The 24,501-nt window shown below is 42.6% G+C and overlaps 1 protein-coding gene across 26 annotated transcripts in view; it reads left to right on the top strand.

Moving 5' to 3' along the window:
- LOC128418020 (protocadherin gamma-A4-like) overlaps positions 1-24,501 on the top strand; it is a 299,406-nt gene that overhangs the window by 201,852 nt on the left and 73,053 nt on the right. Inside the window, exon 1 of one of the 26 annotated variants that reach the window (XM_053397371.1) lies at positions 1,081-3,609. The exons of 22 other annotated variants lie outside the window; for them this stretch is intronic. In XM_053397371.1, coding sequence (XP_053253346.1) covers positions 1,189-3,609 — 2,421 coding nt within the window. In that variant the 5' untranslated portion in view covers positions 1,081-1,188. 3 more of the 26 variants (XM_053397385.1, XM_053397393.1, XM_053397388.1) reach the window with 3 other exon arrangements.

Below are 24,501 nucleotides of genomic sequence, written 5' to 3'. Positions count from 1 at the left end.
AACAACTATTTGGTATCAGTTGAATGGAGTGTGTGGTTAAGAACACCAGCTTTACAGGAGTGGATTATTAGAGTATGGGATATTTTATCTATGGTTAAACTAATGAATATGGTAAGAGTCAGAGTGGGGAGACTGATAACATTGTGGTGGAAAAATAGAACATTTTCATACTTAATTTGCACAATAAGGTTCAAGATAATACAGACTCACACACAGTTACAAACTTTATAAATCAGTATGCTTTCTTTGAGTGTATAATATAAAACTGTTGAAAGTTGTATCCAGCCATTATTTTTATTTATACAGAACAATCACACATACTTTACACATTTTAATAAATAAATAACTTATGGGAATTGCTCCCACAAAAAGCTGTGATGGCCACTAACTTGGATGCCTAATAGACAACTTCATGGTGGCCGCAAGTCGTGCTGACTATATCCCGTCAGGTACTAGAAGCAGGATGCCTCCAAAGGCCACAGTGGGAGACAAGTTGCTTAACAAGAAAGGCCTTGGGTCTGATCCAGCAAGGCTCTTCTCATGTTGTTACATTTTAATGAAAGGAATTGTGTGCCCTGATGTTGTGTGATAGACTGACGGACAAAGGACTATAAGCATGTTAAAGTGAGGCAATGCTCTGCTGGTGATCCCTTGGGTATGTAGCTTCCATTCAAGGGGGTTCAATTTCAGTGGGATAGACATCAAGGCAAAACATGTTTTCAATAGGCTGTATATCTCCAGACTGGGTTTTGAGTCTTGTGAGCTGTTATGCGCAGCAATCAGAGGAGCTGTTGCTTTAATACGTACAAACTGAAAGCAAATAACTTGAAATTTGCTAAAGGGAAAGTACTGTACATTGCACAATATGGTTTTCCTTGCAGTTCCTTCAGCGGTCCTCTAAGTGTCAGTGTTGGCCAGTATGACAGCCAGAGAGAGGATAGAGATCCATTGATGCTTCCTAGACTGCAGTAACTCCCATCACTGCTATTCAGATCAAGCCAGCTGAAGAGCACAGAGACAGGGAACTCTTGCAGAGAAGGAAAAATCTCTTTTGCTTTGCACAAATATAAGAATAAGGCAGTTTATTCTTCCTCAGTGATACCTCATGTTGTTTCCTTCATCACTGTGAGAGCTTAAGCATAGGAAACTGAGAAAAGGAAGCAGCCTGTTTTTGAGAGAACCAGCCAGATGGAGAGAAGGCACCCAGGGAATGGCAGGGCACTCACAAGGCAAGTACTGCTTCTCTCTCTATTGTCTTTGACCTGTTGGGCTGCATCAGAGCAGATCCATTATTCAACCCCTGAGGAGATGGCAAAGGGTTCCGTTGTGGGGAACCTCGCCAAGGACCTGGGACTGAGCACCAAAGAACTAAAACATCGCAATCTGCACACTGTGTCTGTGGCTAAAATGCAGCATTTCAGTATCAATGCAGAGAATGGAAACCTCTATGTAAATGACAGGATTGATAGGGAGGGGATATGTGGCAAAAATCCACTTTGCTTTGTTCAGTTTGAAGTTGTGGTAGAAAACCCGCTGAATGTTTTCCATGTCACAGTAGAAATCCAGGATGTTAATGATAATGCACCCCAGTTCCTGAATAGCAATATCAATTTAGAGATCCTTGAATCCACTCTGCTAGGCACTCGATTTCTCCTTGGGAAAGCGGAAGATCCTGACATTGGGGTGAACTCTCTCCAGGATTACCAGCTGAGCTCCAATCAGTACTTCACTTTGGAAGTTAGAGAGAGAAAAGATGGAAATAAATATGCAGAATTGGTGTTGCAGAAATCTTTGGATCGGGAAAAAGAGCAGACCCTTCACTTAGTACTTACCGCAGTGGATGGGGGTGAGCCTAGGAAAACTGGAACAGCCCAGATACGGATTAATATCACCGATGCCAATGACAACCCTCCCATTTTCACTCAAGAGGTCTACAAGGTCAGTTTGAGTGAAAATGCTCCTATTGGATCCACGGTGCTCCAGGTCATAGCCTCTGATGATGATGAAGGTTCATATGCCCAAATCAGGTATTATTTCAGCAACATACCAGCAACTTCCCAAGAAAAATTCAGTCTAGATCCCATTGGTGGCATAATCACCCTCTTGGAGCGACTGGATTTTGAGGACAACGATGAATATACTATGACAGTTGCTGCAAAAGATGGCGGGGGATTGGTGACTCATTCCAATATTGAGATAAGGGTTCTTGATGAGAATGATAATGCCCCAGATGTGACCTTAACCTCCATGTTCAGCCCAGTTCCTGAAGATTCACCATCTGAAACCTTAATTGCTCTAATCAATGTAAATGACAAAGATGCCGGTGATAATGGAAAAGTTACCTGCTATTTAAACAGTGATTTGCCCTTCAAGATTATTTCCTCATCTAACAATTTCTACAAACTTCTGACAGTCAGCCCTTTGGACAGAGAAAAAGCTCCTGCATATACTATTACAATCACAGCCACTGACAAAGGAACTCCGCCTCTTTCCACACACAAAACAATCTCACTACAGATCTCAGATATCAATGATAATGCCCCTACATTTCAGAAATCTTCATATGTTATCTATGTGCCAGAAAACAATCCTTCAGGTGCCTCCATTTTCACCATCAAAGCCTCTGATTCTGACATGGATCAGAACTCACGGATCACATACTCCATCCTCAACAGCAACATTGAGGAGCTTCCCATCTCCTCCTATATCTCCATTAATTCAGAGACCGGCACCATCTATGCCCAGAGATCCTTTGACTATGAACAGTTCAGAGAGTTCCATCTGCAAGTGAAGGCCCAAGATGGGGGTTCTCCCCCTCTCAGCAGCAATGTGACCGTCAGGGTGTTTGTTCTTGACAGGAATGATAACAGCCCTCGTATCCTGTCCCCCTCACAAGAAGCCAAGGGCTCAGCCTTGTTTGAGATGGTGCCTCGTTCGGCCGAGGCAGATTATCTTGTCACCAAGGTGGTGGCCGTGGATGCAGATTCTGGACACAACGCCTGGCTCTCCTACCACCTGACTCAGGCCACTGAGCCAGCACTCTTCACGGTTGGTTCTCATACTGGAGAGATCAGGACCGCCAGGGCCTTTGCGGAGAGAGACGCTGTGAAACAGAGACTGGTCATTATGGTGAAGGATAACGGGCAGCCGTCTCTCTCGGCCACCATGACTCTGAACCTGGTGTTTGCTGAGAACTTTCAGGAGGCCCTTCCGGAAATGAAGAGCCAACCCAGCAGCTTGGACTATCAGTCTGACCTGCAGTTCTACTTGGTGCTGGCCTTAGCTGTGATCTCCTTCTTGTTCCTCTTGACTGTCATTCTGGCCGTTACAATGAAGCTCCATCAGTCAGGGCATCCCAGGTTCCTACAGTGCTTTGGTCCTGTTCCCCATTCCAAGAATGGTGCCATCTTCCCACCCAACTTTGAAGATGGGACTTTGCCCTATTCCTACCAGCTGTGTCTGTCTTCTGAGACCAGGAAGAACGAGTTTGCCTTCCTGACACCCAATGTTCAGATGGTAGACAATATTCTTGGCAGTGAGAAACCTAGTGTTACTTTTACAGGCAACAGTGGAAACAATTTTCATTCTGAGATGGCTAATGGTGAAGAGGTAAGGTTTGTTCTCTGTATTTACATGTGTGGTACACTCTGTAGTTCTTTACCATTAAGTGACATTGCAATACAACCTTTTATACAGCATATGTACATGCCTTTTAATTTTTCAGTCTAGATTAATGAATCATCATCTTCCTTATATATAGTAAACAGCTGAGGCTAAACTACCTGTTGCAGGTGTAGTCTATTTTCTCCATTGCATTTTGAGATTTCCAGTTCAGTCCTAACCATATCTACCCAGATGTGAGTCCTGTTGAATTCAGTGTGACTTTCTCTCAAGTAAGAGTGCTTAGGGTTTAAGCTTTGGAATTTGAATAGTGGCAACATGAAATTAAATGAAGTTAGATGGATATATATATTGCTCATTTAATCTTATGAGTGGGTGTGGAATGTGCCGACGTTGTTATTATGTCATTGAGGAGGTGCACTTCTTTCTGTATGGCAGAGTTGTGTGCTATTGAGTTCAATAGGGCTTACTCCCAGGTTGTACAGTCATACCTTGGAAGTCGAACAGAATCCGTTCCAGAAGTTTGTTTGACTTCCAAAACGTTTGAAAACCAAATTGTAGCTTCTGATTGGCTGTAGGAAGCTCCTGCTGCCAATCAGAAGTCTCGGAACCCCCATCGGACATTCGGGTTCCAAAAGAATGTTTGCAAACTAGAACAATCACTTCTGGGTTTGCCGCATTCGGGAGCCAAAACGTCCGAGTTCCAGGGTGTTTGGGATCCAAAGTACGATTGTATTCCAGCTTTCCAGCATAAGTAGCTTGAACACTAAATAATATAGTAAATGAGGAAGATAATTATTTTCTGATCATTTCATGACATGGGGTGGGAGCAATGTGCTGGTGCTTCTACTTTATAATCATAGTCCCCTTCTTTCTTTCCCTTTGAATCAAGAATGGTCAACTACAACATTCAATTATTGGAGTACTGTACAATGTATCATTTTTCACCAGTAGTGCATTGTAGCTACCTGGATTTAAAATAATATGATATGGTCTCACTAGGTCTAAAATGATTTTAATCTAGGATATACTAGAGTCCTTACAAAAGTCTGAATAGGCTACTTGTGGTTCATGTTGAAGAACATTGTACAAAGTACTTTGACATCATGGTTCGGATCTAGAGTTTCCCTGTTTCATTTAACAGTGCAGATTGGATTTCACTGATCAAATTGTTGGTATTTAATTGAGCATTGGATGCAATGCTTAACCCATTGTTTTCATGTAGGAGGTCATGTGTAATGTGGATGCAACCTTTTTATGTGTATCTTTGAACTCCACAGAAGATGCTTTTACTTTAATCTTTTGGAGGTGTCAATTGTGCAGCATGTTCTCAACGCTGCCTCTGTGGACAGTTGGCGTGGGCATGGTGGCACCATCTCTAGGCCTCTGTTTTGGCATGGCAGTATCTGGCCTTCTCCTTCTAGCTTCAAACAAGGCAGGATCTATCAGTTCCCAGTTGGGGCTGAATGGTAGTATTTCATTCTTGTTGCTAAATTGGCCAAATGAGAGGATGAATGACAGGAGCTTTCTCATCTGCTAGGCAGTCAATAATTAAAGACTGGCTATAATTGGACCCCAGCCATTCTTTTTAAATGTGCCACAACTAGCAAGTGCTATGTAGGTTAGAAAGCATGAGGATCCCATAGTGAACAGTCCAAGACCTGAAAGGAGAGTTACCCAAACCAACCTCCATGGTATTCTTACTAATTTGGGAGAATCTGGTCATGGCAATTATTCGTCTGCAGTGATGACCTCATTGACTGTAGCACTTATTGGCTCAGGGCTGATGATACCTAAAGGTCCTCATTTGCACTCAGTGGAAATGAGCAAAGACCAGTTTCAATATTGATCCAATACTTGGACGCATAATGGCAACAACTGTTTAATGTGCCCAGCACAAAAGACAGTTCCTAGCCTCCATCTTGGCATTAAGTATGTCATAACTGAGGTTATAATCATATGTAGATCAGACTTGTAAGTAAATAAGTTGTGGCACATAGTCAAATCCATTCACTGTGTCTGGCTTCATGCTGGGGTGTGGAAGCAAACATAGACCACACTTTTTTCTTTTCTTTTTACCTGTATTTAGTAGTTCAATCATGTTTCAATATGTGTGATATAAAATCCGCCACCAGGTCAAGACTAATTGGCAGTGGTCTTCTAGAGTAGAGCGTGGATATTGGTTATTTAGCTGGAGATACATTAAAGCCCTTTATGCAAAACTAGTTGATCATATTTATTTTATAGTTGTAAACTGCTTAGAGACTGCTTTTGCTGAAGAAATGTGAATTATGGCTATCTTGGAAGGTATATGTATTATTTAGGGTTATGTATATAGTGGGCTGGATCCAGACTTGGCCATACATAGAGCCGAAGCATTGAAATCAACTTGACAAGTGAGCTATTACTGAGTTAAACCACATTGATTTTTGTGGATCAGCTATAACCATGACTAAGGCTGCTATCCAAATCCTGGCTTGGGCTTCGTGAGGCATAACAGAGCAATGAGACCACTGCCACACCCGCAGCATTGCTGCTGATCTGGGCAGAAGGTGGAGGGGCACCTCACTTAGACCCACATCAGGCCCAGTGCCACCACGGGACAGTAGTGGGACTGGCTCCTGTCTCTCCCTGTCCTTGTCCCCTTTCAGAATTTTTCATCAGCTGCCATGAGTGGAGATCCCACTGGCATGACTTCTAACCAAGCATACATTTGGCAGAGGGAACAGGCAATTCTGCCACAGCAGAGTGACCCCCTGTGGGTAGAGGCCAGTGGAGGCTGGTAGGGCTTGGCTGAGGAACAGCTCCAACCAATCCAAACCCTACCACCACCAGCGCAGTGCAAAAGATTGCAGGCTAAGTCTGGAGCTAAAGCTGAGTAAAGATCCTCAAATATCCAGGATTTGTCAGAACAGCTACATTACCTCCCGGGTTATAATACTTATAATGTATAATATTATATAGTATTAGTGCAATTATTCCCATACTGCAGGAAGAGCCTTGAGGGAAGTGTGGCTTGCTTAAAGGAACCTGCTGAGTTCATGCCAAATGCAGGACATAAACTGCATTACTATTCTGTTTCTTACACTACACCAGCTGAAGACACTTAAAGCACATTGAACACTTGAATTGCACTTAATTCAATTTATAAACAGAGGTTGGATGGCCATCTGCCATGGATGCTTTAACTGAGATTCCTGCATTGCCGGAGTTGGACTAGATGACCCCTGGGGTCACTTCCAGCTCTAAGATTCCATCATTCTATCTCTCCTTCCTTGGAGGTTTTTAAAACCTTGAATAAAATAATTTCCTCAATTCTCCCATCGTCTTTTTCTTTATACACCATAACACTTCATAGAGAAATCCACTAGAGAAATTCAATTTTTCTCTTAGAGAGGTTTACAGATTGATATTCTTGGTAAAAATTGTAAGTGCTTTAAATTGAGGAAATGAATCTATACTATGTTTTTATTGCTTGTTCTTTACTGCAAATACTCCTTTGAAGTTGATTTTTTTTTACCTGTAATACTACTGAAAAGATAACACAAACAAAACACAAATATTTCTGCTTTGTAACAGAAGAGGGTTCACATATCCTGTATCAGAATATAGTTTGAGTCATTAAATATAAATACCACCATGCCATGTCATGAATTAGGGAAGAAAAATCACTGGGAAAGATTGCAGTTCTCTGCTTCAGACTCACAGTGTCACTGTTGGACAGGACGGCAATCCAAGGGCAGCTGAAGTTCCACTGATGCTTTCTGCAGAGAGATCTCTTTGTCCCAAACTGCACATCGGGAATACCAGCAGACGCTGGGAAAAAAAACGTTTCAGCTGAGAAAGAAAAAAGAAAACACTGCAGCATATACAAATTAAGCCAAAGGATCCAGTTCTTTTTTTTACTGGGCAAAAAAAAATCTCCTGTCTTGGTGGAAATCTGAAATCCTGTGCTCATCAAAGAGAAGAGGAAAATGAAGAGAAGAGGAATCCTTCATGGAGAGTGCTTTCAAACACCAGGAAGGTATATAACACTTCTGATATTTTCATCTTTGTTCTGTGGAGCAGTTTTGGAAGAGGTTCACTATTCCATCCCTGAGGAGATGGCAAAGGGGTCTTTGGTGGGAAATCTTGCCAAGGATCTGGGACTAAATGCCAGAGACCTGAAGAACAGAAACCTGCATATCCTTTCTGAAGGTAAAAAGCCATATTTCACTATCAGTGCTGAAAATGGAAACCTATATGTGCATGAAAGGATAGATCGTGAGGGAATGTGTAGAGAGAGCACACACTGCATTATTGATTTTGAAGCTGTGGTGGAAAAACCATTGAATGTTTTCCATGTAAGTGTAGCAATTCAGGATATTAATGATAACACCCCACAATTCATAAAGGGCAATATTGGGCTTCAAATAATTGAATCCACATTGCCAGGTGCCAGATTTCTCCTCGGGAAAGCTCAAGATCCTGATATTGGGATTAATTCTCTCCAAAATTACCAGCTAAGTTCAAATCACTATTTCACTGTAGAGATTCAACAGAGAGAAGATGGCCATAAATATGCAGAATTGGTGTTGCAGAAACCTTTGGATCGGGAGAGTGAGCACTCACTTCAGTTGATCCTTACGGCCCTGGATGGGGGTGAACCCAGAAAAACTGGGATTGCCCAGATATGGATTAACGTCACAGATGCCAATGACAACCCACCAGTCTTCACTCAACAGGTTTATACAGTTAGCCTGAGGGAAAATTCTCCTGTGGGGTCCCCCATACTGCAAGAAAAAGCCTCTGACAGGGATGAAGGTCTAAATGCACATATTAGTTATATTTTTAATAACATCCCAGAAACAGCCCACCAAATATTTGAACTAGATCCACAAAGTGGAACAATTACAATTAAGGAAGCTCTTGACTTTGAGGAAACAGAGAAGTACACTATGGCAGTTGAAGCAAGAGATGGAGGAGGATTAGTGGCTCATTGTAATGTCAATATAAAGATTCTAGATGAGAATGACAATGCTCCAGAAATCATTTTGGCCTCCTTATCTAGTCCAATTCCTGAAGACTCTGTTTCTGGAACAGTAATAGCTCTCATCAATGTAAAGGATAAAGATTCTGGAGAAAATGGAAAAATTACATGCCGTCTACAAGGTAATGTACCATTTAAAATAGCATCAATATCTAAGAATAACTATAAAATCCTCACAGAAAGTCCACTGGATAGAGAAAAAACCTCAGGATACAACATCACAATCACGGCCACCGACAAAGGTAGCCCCCCTCTCTCCTCCAACAAAACCATCTCCCTGCAGATTTCAGATATCAATGACAACCCCCCTGCCTTTGAAAAATCAACCTACAGTGTCTTTGTGCCAGAAAACAATCCCTCAGGTGCCTCCATTTTTGCCCTCAAAGCCTCAGACCCGGATCTGGACCGCAACTCACGTATCACTTACTCCATCCTCAACAGCAACATGGAGGAGCTGCCTCTCTCTTCTTACGTCTCCATCAACTCTGAGACGGGAACTATCTATGCACAGCGCTCCTTTGACTATGAGCAATTCAGGGAGTTTCATATCCAAGTGAAGGCCCAAGATGGCGGCTCTCCCTCTCTCAGCAACAACGCCACCGTGTGGGTGTACATTTTAGATCAGAACGATAACAGCCCTCGCGTTCTGTATCCTGTTCTAGGCGCCGAGGGCTCTGCCTTGTTTGAGATGGTTCCTCACTCGGCAGAGCCAGGCTACCTAGTGACCAAAGTGGTGGCTGTGGACGCAGACTCTGGGCACAATGCCTGGCTCTCCTACCAAGTGCTGCAGGCCACAGAGCCGGCCATCTTCACCATTGGGACCCACACGGGAGAGATCAGGACGTCACGAGCCCTTCTGGAGAAAGATGCTGTGAAACAGAAGCTGGTCATCTTGGTGAAGGACAATGGGAAGGCTCCGCTCTCAGCTACTGTGGTCCTCAACCTTGTGATTGCCGAGAACTTCCAAGAGGCACTTCCGGAAATGACTAGGCAATCCAGTGACACAGAGCATCATTCTGACCTCCAGTTTTACTTGGTGCTGGCTTTGGCATTGATCTCATTTTTATTCCTCCTGACGGTGATACTGGTCATTGTCATGAAACTTCGACAATCAGGAAATCCCAAATTATTCCAATGCTTTGAACCTAATGCTTTTTCTAAGGCGCAGGTCATATTTCCACCAAACTATGAAGAAGGAACTTTACCTTATTCCTACCAACTCTGCCTATCGTCGGAGATGAGGAAAGAGCAGATCTCTTTCCCGAAACCCCATATCCAGGTGGCAGAAAACTTGCTATGCAATGATAGCTCTCAGGTGGTTCTTGTGGATGGCAACTGTGGGGATGCCAGTGCCAAAGAGGAGGTTGGTGAGCAGGTAAGCTTTGCTTTCAGAAACTGTGATGTTGGCACCACAACCTTGCTCCTTGTAGGAGTAAAACCAGACCTTTTTTCAGTCAGAACACACTAGAACTCAGTTCTGGCACCTCTTAGGTAGGCTCCTTTGCCATTATAAGAGAACAAAGTAGGCGCCTCTTTGCCTAGACAAATTGCACTGAGTAAAACTAATATTTTTAGTTTGTCTTCCTCTTACCTACCTGATTTAGTAAATGAGAGAACCAAAAAAAAAAATGAAATTATATTACTAGAACCTGCTGTTCATAATGTAGAGAACATTTTTTACAAGTAGCCTTCAAGTTGCAATGGCAGGGGCATCTTCAATGCTGTAGCTGAAAATGATGTTTAGGTGAGTCTTGATTTTGTTATGGTTTTAACTTCTAGTAAATATGAATGAAATGGAAGAGTGCAGTGAATTTGAGTTTTCCGTACTGATGTAGATATCAGTAATAAGGTAACAGCAATTCAATGTAAGACCCCATGTAAGAAAGTGCAAAGAAATCTTTTTTTCACGTATTTTGTCATCAGTAGTGACTGACTAGGAACAAGATCTTGGAGTCTTAGTGGATAGCTCAATGAAGATATTGACACAGTGTAGAACAGATGTGGAAAAGGTGAAAACCATGGTAGAGATTGTTAGGAAAGGAATTAAAAATAAAGCTGAAGAATGTTCAGGAAAGAGCAAGCACAATGACAGGTGGGTGGAGCAATTCCCCGATGAAAAAAGGTTATGACATTTTTTATTTTTAAGTTTAGGGGAGAAAAGGCAAATAAGGAAGGACATAATTGAGAGGCATAGATTTCAGCATAGTGTGGAAAATGCAGAAATAGAAAAGTTTTCTCTCTCTCATAACTAACAAGAGGCTGTGATAGCCCACAGCCTGAATGGCTTTAAAAGCGGTTTACACAAATTCCATGGCTACTAACCATGAGGTCTAGGTTCTGCCTCCACTGCCAAAGGCTATATGCCTGTGAGTATGAGGTTCATGGAATCGCAGGTGGTGGCAGTGCTGTTGTGCTCATGTTCTGCTTGGGGGCTTCTCATGGGCTTCCGGTGGCCTCCATGAGTGCTGGACAAGCTCCACCTTTGGGCCAATATTGCAGGCTTCTTCTTATGTTATGTTTCTTTGTTCTTTATAACAATGTAAGTCATAGTTCACCTTATAGTTCAGGTATGGAATTTGCTACTACAAGATGCAGTGATCACCCCCAACTTGGTGGCTTTAAGGAGAATTAGATCATATGAGGGCTCCTACAGGAAAAATGGCAAGATGTAAATTTAATAAAGAAATTGATGGTGAATAAAGCCATCACTGGTTTGTAGTCATGGTGGCAATATTACCTCTAGTCCCAGAGGCATTGTGCCCCTGATTTTAGTTGCTGGGGTCCAAGAATGGAGCTTCTGAGAGGAATCTGTCCAGCCACTGGGAGACAGGATGCTTGACTGGATAGGTCATTGGTCTGATTCAGCAGGGCTGTTCTTACGTTTTTATGGAATGGAATTCTGTGCATGGGTATGCTGTGTGGTGTTGTGGGACAGACCGTAAGATGAAAATTTAATGAAATTAATTAATGGGGGGGGTTGCATCTTGTGGGCTATTATACAGAACAATAATGGGGGCTATTACCATTAATGTGGATAAATCAAAATCAAACTACTTCCGTTATTTTCCAAGGAAACATCTACAGTATCATAAAATCCTTCTGAATTAGATATCTTGATTTCTTGTATCACTCTCTTACTTTGTCTTTCTATTGCTCTCAGTTCCTGACCGTCATAATGTAATTATCGCAATCTTTTCATTTAATGTATTTTCATATACTACTTAATTGCCAAAGTCTCTAATCTAGCAATCCTTTGACATCCTCCTTCATGTAGAGCATATGAGTTCAAATATACCAGTAATGGTGTGTACAAACTGCATGATAATGTGCATTCAGTGCTGGATTCAGATACGCCTTTTTGTGGTGCTGTGCACACGTCATCCCGATGTCAGCCCTGTCCCACACTATTTGTCATTTTAGGTGTATCCTTCTGGAATGGTTATAATCTGTTTTGTGCCAAGATTGTACTTCTCAAGCACTTGTTGCATGCATGTGTAGACCAAGAATGCTTTCTCAGGTCACCTCCTATTGGAGCAGATCTACGGATGTTGCATGGCTGTGCCACTGCTCCTCACCTTGTTTAACCTGTCTGTGAATGAAAGAGGCAAAACAAAAAACAGAGCAGTACAGCAACTTAGCTCTCTCCATAAACACACACACACACACACACACACACACACACACACACCAGTTTCCAACCCCCTCTCAAAAGACTGAAAAATATGTCCTTTTTTTAAAGGTATATGAAAATAGGAAATACTGATGGGGAGGGGAACACAGAAATTTATTACACACTAGTTTGAAAACATGCCCACCTGTGTACAGACAACACAGAGAGTAGCTGCTACTTTGGATGATGTTATTGCACAAAGGTGTGTGAAATTGCAAACAACCAGGTCTTTTTTCCAGTAGCATCTCTCCTGAGCGTTCCGGCAGACCTGGGATGGATTGGGACTTGGTGTGGTGAGTGTTTTGGGCTCTTTTTAAGGTAGTTGATGCGGCGTGTGTTTTTGATGGCTCCCAAAAAGAAGCTCAACAACTTTGGGAGTTCCTGCACACCTCTTTGTAAAAAAGAAGAAGAAGAAGCACTGCAAACAACTACGTACAAAGTGAAGGGGGGGATTTCCCCTGTGCATTTTAGAGGCTACATGTGTACACAGCCTATGATGTCCAACAAACCTATTTCACGCTGTTGGATCCAATACCATGCCAAGCGCTGGTAGAGCAATTACTGTAATTGTTCCTGCATTGGTGGTTAGATCCTGCTCTGGCCACAGGGGAGCAAATGCTGCAGAAGGAGCTCTGCATGGCACCAGCAAGTAGGAGGCAGGAGGCAGAGTCTGCTATGGAACTAATACCAGTGAACAGATTTTTATGACCCACCACTGCCTAAGTAGAAGCAGGAGAGATCTTAACATTGCTGCTTATTGTACCCTCAGTAAACAGGCGCTGTCTAAATAGAAGCTGTTTATTGTACCCTCAGTAAACAGAAAGGAAGGAAGGAAGGAAGGAAGGAAGGAAGGAAGGAAGGAAGGGGGATGCATGGGATTCTCTGAAAATGTTCCTTACCTCCAGAATTTGGCAGATTGTAAAGATTCAACTTTAAGAACTTGTAAGGAAACTATAATCAAAAGCACAGAAAATAGCACTTCTGAAAGACAGAGGGAGCAGACGCTAGATGAATACTGTTATACGAGTCAGCATTGTGATGCTGTGGAGCAAAAGAGCTGGACCATGTGTAGTTTGCAATTACAGGAGAACTCTTGGAGTAGCCAGATTCCTACTAGGGACCAAGAAGAACTTGCCTTCTGTTCTGGACACATGCATTCCGTACATGCTGATTGACAGACATCTAACAACTTAGGAAAGATTCAAAAAAGAATTATTCCAGCCCTTCTGCTGAAGAAAATAATTATAATAAATAAATTTTCAGAAAATGTTTAATTAAGCATCCATTAGTTTGCATTTTTCATATAAATTTTTTTTAGAATGTTTTACTTTGAAATTATTTTACAAGTTCCCTCCCCTCACCCGCCCTCATAATGTTTTGTGAGGAATTCCTAGTAGATGCTGTGATGTATTAAGCCTTGAAAAGACACACATATTTCCAGTAAAAATGTTTTTAAAATACTATATATATTTAGGAGTCAATGTTCCAAGAGCTAGGGAAAATGCATGGAAACATAAGATTTTCATGATTTCCATCTAACATTAGGATTCCTGTGTACAAATTTCCATACTTGTTTATGCGGTAACTGTGCGCATTACATACCTATGTAGAAAACTTAATCTTACCAAGGGAGGTTTAACTGACTTGTTGGTTATTGGGGTTCTCTCCTTTTCTAGCGAATAAGAATCCACTTCTACGCTTACAAAGGATAACTTGGTGTTTCATGATAAATTAAAATAAATACTCACTTGGTTTTGTTTATCTGTGAAACAGTGTGCACATCAGCAGCATTCCAGCTTATGTGGGATAGCTCAGCCGGTAGAGTATGAGACTTTTAATCTCAGGGATGTGGGTTTGAGCCCCATGTGGGACAAAAAGATTCCTGAATTGCAGGGGATTGGACTAGATCACCTTCTTGGTGCCTTCCAAATCTGTGATTCTATTATATTTCTTGTGTATTGACACAAATAAATGCATTAAATTGATAGAGCAAGGAAACACAAGCATGACATTCAGTGATAAAACAGGTCAGTAATTAATTTGTGCATTGTATTTAAATATTTCTCTTTATTTTTAAATATATATATATATACACATGGAGTTGGATACACAATGAGAATAGAAACAAAAAATGTAGTGTGTGCAGTTCCTGGCTGTGACTCTGAGTGTCGCTGTTGACCAACCAAGGTTAAGAAATGCACTGAGAAATTCAGCCTTCCCAGATGAGCAGCTCAGCTCAGAAAATGCTGAGAGATCAGAGTTTCAGTGAACATTTTTGTGTTGGGAATCTCAGCTGCAAGTCCCTTTCTGGCAACACTCCGTCATCCTGAATCACAGATCTCCTCAACAGCTTCATATCAGACCAGGAATGGCAACAGCAAAGTATCTTCAAGCTTGCAAAAGGAGAGTTTTCTTTTTATTTCTATTTGCTAACATCTGCCAAGCCATCACCAGACAGATCCAGTACTCCATTCCTGAAGAAACTGAGAGAGGCTTTTTGGTGGGGAATATTGCGAGGGATCTTGGACTGGATGCAAAGGAGCTCTCAGATCGTGGAATTCGCATTGTTTCCCCAGGTAGGACTCAGTATTTTGCTTTGAATTATAAGAGTGGCCATTTGCACACCACAAAGAGAATAGACAGAGAGGAGATCTGTGGTCAGGAAGAGAAATGTATTTTGAATTTTGAGATTATAGTTGAAGATTCAATGAAAATTTATGGAGTTGAAGTGGAAGTCACAGATATCAATGACCATGCGCCCACCTTCCAATCAGAGAAATTAGTGATAAATATCAGCGAGAATGCAGCTTTGGGGTCCCAGTTTCCCCTCTTGGAAGCTCAAGATCCTGACTTAGGAAACAATTCTCTACAGGGGTACAAACTCAGCAACAATAGCCATTTTTCTTTGATTCTCCAAACATCAGTTAAGGGCAAACAATATGGAAAAATTGTGTTGGAAAGACCTCTGGACCATGAAAAAGAAGCAGTTCATAATCTTATCTTCACCGCATATGATGGTGGTGATCCAGTCAGGAGTGGCACTGCACAGCTGCACATTACAGTCCTGGATGCGAATGACAATGCACCCATTTTTAGCCAACGCATTTATGAAGTGAGCGCAAGGGAGGATTTACCTATAGGAACCATTGTGGTTACATTAAAAGCTAGTGATCTGGATGAAGGGACCAACAAAGAAATGACATTTTCGTTTGCAGAAATCACGGAAAAGGCTTCCCAGATATTCCACTTAGATACACACACAGGTGCGCTAACTCTCATAGGAAGCTTAGATTATGAGGACTCTGCTCTTCATGAAATTGAGGTCCAGGTCCATGATGGTGGAGGTCTATTGGACAGATCAACTGTCATAGTATTTGTTACTGATGTAAATGACAATGCACCCAAACTGGAAATAACTTCACTTATCAGCTCCATCCCTGAGAACTCTCCACCAGCGACTGCAATAGCCCTTTTGAATGTGCAAGATGAGGATTCGGCAGAGAATGCAGAAGTCACATGCTCTATCCCCAGCAACCTCCCCTTTCTACTGACAAAAGCCTATGGCAACTACTACAGTTTGGTGACAGCAAGAGCCCTGGACAGAGAGCAGGTGGCAGCCTACAACATCACTGTCACAGTCACGGATCACGGGACCCCTCCACTTTCCACATCGATTGTTATTCCACTTGAGATTTTAGACACAAACGACAACCCTCCACACTTCCTGCAATCCGTTTATACTTCTTATTTAATGGAGAACAACCCAAGAGGGGCCTCCATATTTTCCCTGAAGGCTGATGATCCAGACTGTGGAGAGAACTCCAGAGTCACTTATTCCATCATTGAGCACAACATCAGTGACTCCCCAGTATCTTCCTTCCTCTCCATTAACTCTGAGACTGGGATTGTCTATGGCCTGATCTCTTTTGATTATGAGGAGATGAGGGAGGTTAAGTTCCTGGTCAAGGCCCAGGATGGAGGTTCTCCACCACTCAGCTCCAGCGTCTCAGTCACTCTCTTCATCCTGGACCAGAATGACAATGCTCCCCAAATCCTTTACCCTTCCCCTCCCACTGACGGCTCCACAGGGATAGAGCTGGCCCCTCGCTCCTCTGAGCCAGGCTACCTGGTCACTAAGGTGGTGGCCGTGGATGCGGACTCTGGCCAGAATGCCTGGCTCTCCTACCAGCTGATCAAGGCCACTGAGCCAGGGCTCTTCACTCTGGGGCTCCACACGGGAGAGATCAGGACAGCCCGCTTCTTTCTGGAGAAAGATGCCCTCAAGCAAAGCCTGGTGGTTTTAGTGAAGGACAATGGGCAGCCACCTCTCTCTGCTTCAGCCACTCTGACTGTGGTGCTGGCTGACGCCATCCCTGCAGTCCTCTCAGACCTGAGCAGCATCTCAGCTCCTGTAGAGCCTCCGTCTGACCTCACCTTCTACCTGGTCCTTGCAGTGGCTTTTGTCTCCTGCTTGTTCTTCATCTTCCTCCTTGTGTTACTGGCAGTTAAACTTCATAGGTGGAGATATTCACAGTCTGGAACTGAGAAGTTTAGTGGAGTTCCAGTTTCCCAGTTTGTGGGGATTGACGGAGTCCGAGCATTTCTGCACTCCTACTGCCAGGAGGTTTCTCTCACTACAGACTCTAGGAAGAGCAATTTCGGATTTCCCAAGGGAAATATTTCCAATACTATGACCAGTCACCAGCCCTGTGAGATAAATGATCCCTTTCTCATTGCTGAAGAGATTGCAAACAGTAATGGGGATTCAGCCAATATACAGGTGAAGTCTTGCTATCAAATCAAAGGTTTTTCGCTTTATATTTTCAGTTAGACGTTAATGCCATTTATATTATTTGTTTTGCACTTGTTCTGAAGAAATGGAACTGGAGACATATTCTCTCATTTATACTTGTTCTCTTCAGATAAAATGAGGTTTGGGAGTTCACATAGTTCACTTTTTGTATATGTGGTTGTTTCTGTCACAAGCAAATGCATGTAGAAATAGGAGAATTGTAAACAGCTTGTCCCACAAGAGCTTAAGCGCTTAAAGAGCAACCATGAGACAAATATTTGAGATATTCATATATTTTCTTGTTCAGCAATTTTTGCATGATTGTGATGGTTATCTTGTTTAAATTGAATGCTTCTTTCGGAGCTTCTTTCTTGACCTTCTTGCCTCTTGGAAAGGTTATTTAGTTCTCAAATAATAGTATCTGTGAGAAATCCAGGCTTCCCAAAATATTTGAACTTTGATTTACTGCCGTCTAATTCTATGTCTGAAATAGTAATTCTTTACTCATATGGATAAATCAGTTGCGTGTTTACTAAACAGGGTCAATAATCTATCTAATTAGTAGTATCCAGCCTTATGAGCAGTAGGTAACAGCTCAGGTGTTTCTCAGCCTAGTTTTATTAGATGTTTTAAAAAACTGGAGATATCAGGAATTAAACCTGTATACTAAGTAAGAACTCATCTAGTTTATTGGCCAAGTATGTGAGCTGAAAGGCATGAAATTTGTAATTTGAATTTTGGCTCTTTTTGGTGACATTAAATGATTTATTGCATTTAAAATTGGAAATAGATCCCTTGGATGGGACAGCAGAAGCAGGGTTGCAAGAAAAATCCTACCCACTTCGTTATTTGCACTGAGAAGAAGAATGGTCCCATTGATACTGTCTCTGCACCCGTGGTCATGATCCTGCTCCCCCAGTGACATCTATTTCCATTAAGAACGCATTCTCATTCAATGTAATAAAACATTTAAAGCCACATATACTTTTGCCCTCATTAGGCATGTCACTTTTTCTCATTCTCAGCTGCAAATCTGTAATACCAGTGCAATAAATAACACTGGCCTAACACTCAGAAGTGCCATATAATGGCCAAGTATTGTCTCTGCCAGTGGGGAATGGCTTCCTGCCCTTTCCCTTCCCTTGGTTCAGTCTCCTAGAATTTCATCATATAGAAAACAATGGTGTGTTAAATATTAGTGTAGTAGGATATTGTTGTTGTTGTTGTTTGGTCATTTAGTCGTGTCCGACTCTTTGTGACCCCATGGACCAGAGCACGCCAGGCACTCCTGTCTTCCACTGCCTCCCGCAGTTTGTTCAAACTCATGGTGGTAGCTTCAAGAACACTGTCCAACCATCTCGTCCTCTGTCATCCCCTTCTCCTTGTGCCCTCCATCTTTCCCAACATCAGGGTCTTTTTCAGGGAGTCTTCTCCTCTCATGAGGTGGCCAAAGTACTGGAGCCTCAGCTTCACGATCTGTCCTTCCAGTGAGCACTCAGGGCTGATTTCCTTCAGAATGGAGAGGTTTGATCTTCTTGCAGTCCGTGGGACTCTCAAGTAGGATATTATAACAAGGCAAATTTATTTCACATTTTGAGCAATAATATTTGGCATCGTCTGAGAGTCTAAAGAGGTCAGACAGGTATTTTAATAAACCAGTGATGATACACAAAGCAATCCAACCCCCATTTCCACTGAGCTAGGGAACGGGGTTGGATTAGGCAGAGACGTCCCGCTGCCTGGCTCTCTCGGCTCAGCTGACATCACCTTCTACCTGCTGGCTGTGCAGGAGCCAATGGAGAGCCCCAAATGGGGCATTCTGAGGGCAGGGGCATGGCTGAGCTGGCTCAGTGACTGCTGTATCCTGAGCCAGTCTCACTGCAGTCATGCAACAGACTCGGACCAGGTCATTATGGATCCCCATATTCTGCCATGGCTAATGTGAACAGCAGGGCTGTGGATCTGGCAGTGGCTGCATAACTCTGCAAAGTCCCAACTGTGGGAGGGGGGTAGTTTTGATGTGTGTCCTCCTATAGTTGCCTCCAGTTAGCTCAAGCCATATGTAATTGTATATTTATCATCCTTGTATTTTATATGATTAAAAAAAACCTTTCTGCAATATGAATGAGAGAAACTATGAGAGCAATGAAAATCTTTCAGTTCTGGATGGAGTTAGATAACTTTATAAAGAATGTCAGGCTTTTGTTGAATATGTCTGAACATGGCACAAGGCCCATTTGCATTTCTATGATATGTTTTAGGAGCAGCAAAGAGAGTTTCCTTGTTCGCTGAAATTGCATGGGGGTGCCACACAAGATTGTTTTAGCTGTTGACAGGAAGTTACAACTCAATCTATCCCCACCACCCAAAGCAAGCTACCTCCTAAAGACCACTGTGGCATATTTTCAATAAAACCTGATAACAAAATTGCTCACATTGGTCCTATTTATACCTCAGAATCTAAAGATCTCCCTTCTAACACCTTAGACTTACAAATCTTTTATCACGCTGTCTCTTTTATCTGTTAACATTGGCAAGTCATTACCACTCCTTGAAGATTCGCCACTTTTTCCCTGAGGAAATGGAGGAAGGCTCTTCACTTGGAAGTATCACCAAGGATCAGCAACTACTGGTGATAAAGAAACTCTCAAACCATGAACCACCCCACACTGTTTACCATGACAGGATTCAATTCTCTGCTTCAAATTAATGGCACAGTTCATTTGTGCAACACAGATATGTAATATGGTGGGGGAACGTTAAATATACTGGTTATAACTGTACACAAGTATATATATTAACAATGTCACCATATTACCAATAAAAAGTGGACATGAGTATCATCTTCATGTAAGCGAAACTACAGTCCCAGATGCAATCTCAATTTTCACAGTACTATCTAAAAAGCCGCTGAGAGTGGCTCTAGCCTCTGTGTTCCTCTGCTGTCTTCTGATCCCTTTGCTGAAGACCTTGGAGACAGCCACTGGCCTCCTCTGGGAGCTGCAGCCTCCTCAGTCAAAGTCCTAGTGCATGAAGAAGCTACACCCATTATTGACAAGGAAGGCAAAAGAGGAATCTTCCTTTGAATATGTCTGCAAAACTCTAACTGCCATCTCTGCCCACATCTACCATGGACTGAGGTTACTGAGAAGGGTAGCAGGGAAAAGAGAGCCCGTTCTTCACTTTGTTGCTGAAGGGAACTGAGTGAAGCGGGGGGAAATTATCCAGAAGTTTATCCACACCTAGTATCTCAAAGGGCCTTCCACTGCATTTAAAAAGGGATAGTTTGTGCTTCTTTTGGATGTATGTGTAAGGGGAATAATGAAAATCTGCCAGAGCCACCAATCCCATTTTGAAAGGGAGCTGGATTGAGGCCAGTTAGAAAATAAATGAAATCCATTCGTAACCAAACATTATGAGTGTAGTTACAGGTAGGTAGCTGTATTGGTCTGCCGTAGTCAAAACAAAATAAAAAAAATTCTTCCAGTAGCACCTTAGAGACCCATTAAGTTTGTTATTGGTATGAGCTTTCGTGTGCATGCACGAAGAAGTGTGCATGCACATGAAAGCTCATACCAATAACAAACTTAGTTGGTCTCTATTATGAGTGTAGTTTGTTTTATCTCTGTTTTATTTATATTGCTTTTTTGGACCTGTACCCCACCCTGGAAGCCTTTCTTGCTGGTGTGGACAATAAAAGTAATAAGTAATAAATATGCTAAACAAAGGTGAAACAAGAAAAAGCTTTTTCAAATGCCCCACTTGCAATTGGATAAAGAGAAAGTTCACATTGTGGAAACATGTACATTTTTTTAGCTCCATCTTTCTGTTATGGTGAACATGGTTTTCCTTGCAGTTCCTTCAGTGGTCCTCCAAGTGTCAGTGTTGGCCAGTATGACAGCCAGAGAGAGGATAGAGATCCATTGATGCTTCCTAGACTGCAGTAACTCCCATCACTGCTATTCAGATCAGGCCAACTGAAGAGCACAGAGACAGGGAACTCTTGCAGAGAAGGAAAAATCTCTTTTGCTTTGCACACATATGAGAACAAGGGCAGTTTATTCTTCTTCAGTGATACCTCATGTTGTTTCCTTCATCACTGTGAGAGCTTAAGCATAGGAAACTGAGAAAAGGAAGCAGCCTGTTTTTGAGAGAACCAGCCAGATGGAGAGAAGGCACACAGGGAATGGCAGGGCACTCACAAGGCAAGTACTGCTTCTCTCTCTATTGTCTTTGACCTGTTGGGCTGCATCAGAGCAGATCCATTATTCAACCCCTGAGGAGATGGCAAAGGGTTCCGTTGTGGGGAACCTCGCCAAGGACCTGGGACTGAGCACCAAAGAACTAAAACATCGAAATCTGCACACTGTGTCTGTGGCTAAAATGCAGCATTTCAGTATCAATGCAGAGAATGGAAACCTCTATGTAAATGACAGGATTGATAGGGAGGGGATATGTGGCAAAAATCCACTTTGCTTTGTTCAGTTTGAAGTTGTGGTAGAAAACCCGCTGAATGTTTTCCATGTAACAGTAGAAATCCAGGATGTTAATGATAATGCACCCCAATTCCTGAATAGCAATATCAATTTAGAGATCCTTGAATCCACTCTGCTAGGTACACAGTTTCTCCTTGGGAAGGCGGAAGATCCTGACATTGGGGTGAACTCACTCCAGGATTACCAGCTGAGCTCCAATCAGTACTTCACTTTGGAAGTTAGAGAGAGAAAAGATGGAAATAGTTATGCAGAATTAGTGCTAAATAAACCACTGGATCGGGAAAATGAACAGACCCTTCACTTAATCCTTACAGCCTTGGATGGGGGTCAGCCTAGGAAAACTGGAACAGCCCAGATACGGATTAATGTTACTGATGTCAATGACAACCGACCTGTTTTCACTCAAGAGGTGTACAAGGTCAGTTTGAGGGAGAATACTCCCCTTGGATCTCCTGTGCTTCAGGTTTCAGCCTCAGATAAAGATGAAGGTACAAATGCCCAAATCAGGTATCATTTCAGCAATATACCAGCAAATGTCCAATTGAAATTCAGACTGGATCCAATCAACGGTACAATCACTCTTATAGATCCGTTGGACTTTGAGGAAACTGAAAAATATACAATGATGGTTACAGCAAAAGATGGTGGCGGATTGTTGACACATTGCAATATTGAAATAACTGTGCTTGATGAGAATGATAATGCCCCAGAGGTGACCTTAGCCTCCATGTTCAGTCCTGTTCCTGAAGATTCTCTGCCGGGAACTGTTATTGCTCTGATCAATGTAAATGACAGAGATAGTGGAGATAATGGGAAGGTTACTTGCTACTTAAACGATGATTTACCCTTTAAAGTTCTTCCCTCATCTAACAATTACTTTAAACTCCAGACAGACAGTCCTTTGGACAGAGAAATAGCTCCTGCATACAATATTACAATCACAGCTACTGACAAAGGAACTCCACCTCTTTCCACACACAAAACAATCTCACTACAGATTTCGGATATCAATGATAATGCCCCTTCCTTTCAGAAGCCATCCTACAACATCTACGTGCCAGAAAACAATCCTTCAGGTGCCTCCATTTTCACCATCAAAGCCTCTGATCCCGATATGGACCAGAACTCAAGGATCACATACTCCATCCTCAACAGCAACATTGAGGAGCTTCCCATCTCCTCCTATATCTCCATTAATTCAGAGACCGGCACCATCTATGCCCAGAGATCCTTTGACTATGAACAATTCAGAGAGTTCCGGCTGCAAGTGAAGGCCCAAGATGGGGGTTCTCCCCCTCTCAGCAGCAATGTGACCGTCAGGGTGTTTGTTCTTGACAGGAATGATAACAGCCCTCGTATCCTGTCCCCCTCACAAGAAGCCAAGGGCTCAGCCTTGTTTGAGATGGTGCCTCGTTCGGCCGAGGCAGATTATCTTGTCACCAAGGTGGTGGCCGTGGATGCAGATTCTGGACACAACGCCTGGCTCTCCTACCACCTGACTCAGGCCACTGAGCCGGCACTCTTCACGGTTGGTTCTCATACTGGAGAGATCAGGACCGCCAGGGCCTTTGTGGAGAGAGACGCTGTGAAACAGAGACTGGTCATTATGGTGAAGGATAACGGGCAGCCGTCTCTCTCGGCCACCATGACTCTGAACCTGGTGTTTGCTGAGAACTTTCAGGAGGCCCTTCCGGAAATGAAGAGCCAACCCAGCAGCTCGGAGTATCAGTCTGACCTGCAGTTCTACTTGGTGCTGGCTTTAGCAGTGATCTCCTTCTTGTTCCTCTTGACTGTGATTCTGGCCGTTACAATGAAGCTCCGTCAATCAGGGCATCCCAGGTTCCTACAGTGCTTTGGTCCTGTTCCCCATTCCAAGAATGGTGCCATCTTCCCACCCAACTTTGAAGATGGGACTTTGCCCTATTCCTACCAGCTGTGTCTGTCTTCTGAGTCCAGGAAGAATGAGTTTACCTTCCTGACACCCAGTGTTCAGATGGTAGACAATATTGGCAGTGAAAAACCTGCTGTGCCTTTTACAGGCAATGGAGGAAGCAATTTAATTTCTGAGATGGCAAGTGATGATAAGGTAGGGTTTATTCCAGAATATTTTTCATTGCACGCTGCATGATCTTTTACCATAACTGACACTGAAACATTATATGGAGGAGAATTCATTTTCTCTGACATATATGTTTACTGAAATATGAGCCTTATTTATTGGGCCCCTCATGAACCGTCTACTGATTTATGCATGATAAAAGAGTAAAGTTTACAGTGTCAAGGCAAAAATATCTAAGCATTGGATCCAAGTAGCTTTGCTTTACTCAGTTGGACTACTAAACCAGTTCTGTGGTATTTATGACGTTGGAAGTTAACAGTAGGATCCCATGCATGTCTACTCAAAAGGAACTCCAGGTGAAGTGAACATGTATAAGACTGCAGTCTCAGTGTCTTGGACTTTCAAAGTAATGATGTCCGTAAGGAGTAGCTTTATTGAGGTTTCCAGAAGTAGTGTGCAGAAGTGCTGAACGATTTAAGAATAATTATATTTAGGATGCATCCGTATGCAAGCTTCTTGCTTGCTTCCACTCCTCTTTCCTGCCATACCCTCAGGTGCACACAAATGGCAATGTGCTGGCCATCTTTTTATGTGTGGCTTTCCCTTCTCCTGCCCTCTCTCTTCTCCCATCACCAGCCTTCAAATTATCTAAGCTCTATAGAGCTTCTAGTTGTAAACTGGAGCTCTGGGGGCTGGAAAAGTATAGGGGAAGTTTTTATGGGATTCCCATCAAAAGTAATGGCCAGCATGCTGCTTTAGATGCAAACTGGCAATTTCTTTCTTCATTTGCAGTTGCTTCCTCATTTGGGGTAGGGGTTGGGCTTTGCCATTTTT

The sequence above is a fragment of the Podarcis raffonei genome, chromosome 7 (genome assembly GCF_027172205.1).
Source record: "Podarcis raffonei isolate rPodRaf1 chromosome 7, rPodRaf1.pri, whole genome shotgun sequence".
NCBI lineage: Eukaryota > Metazoa > Chordata > Lepidosauria > Squamata > Lacertidae > Podarcis > Podarcis raffonei.
Note: the sequence above shows the minus strand (reverse complement) of the source record. Positions and strands in the feature narration are given on the sequence as shown.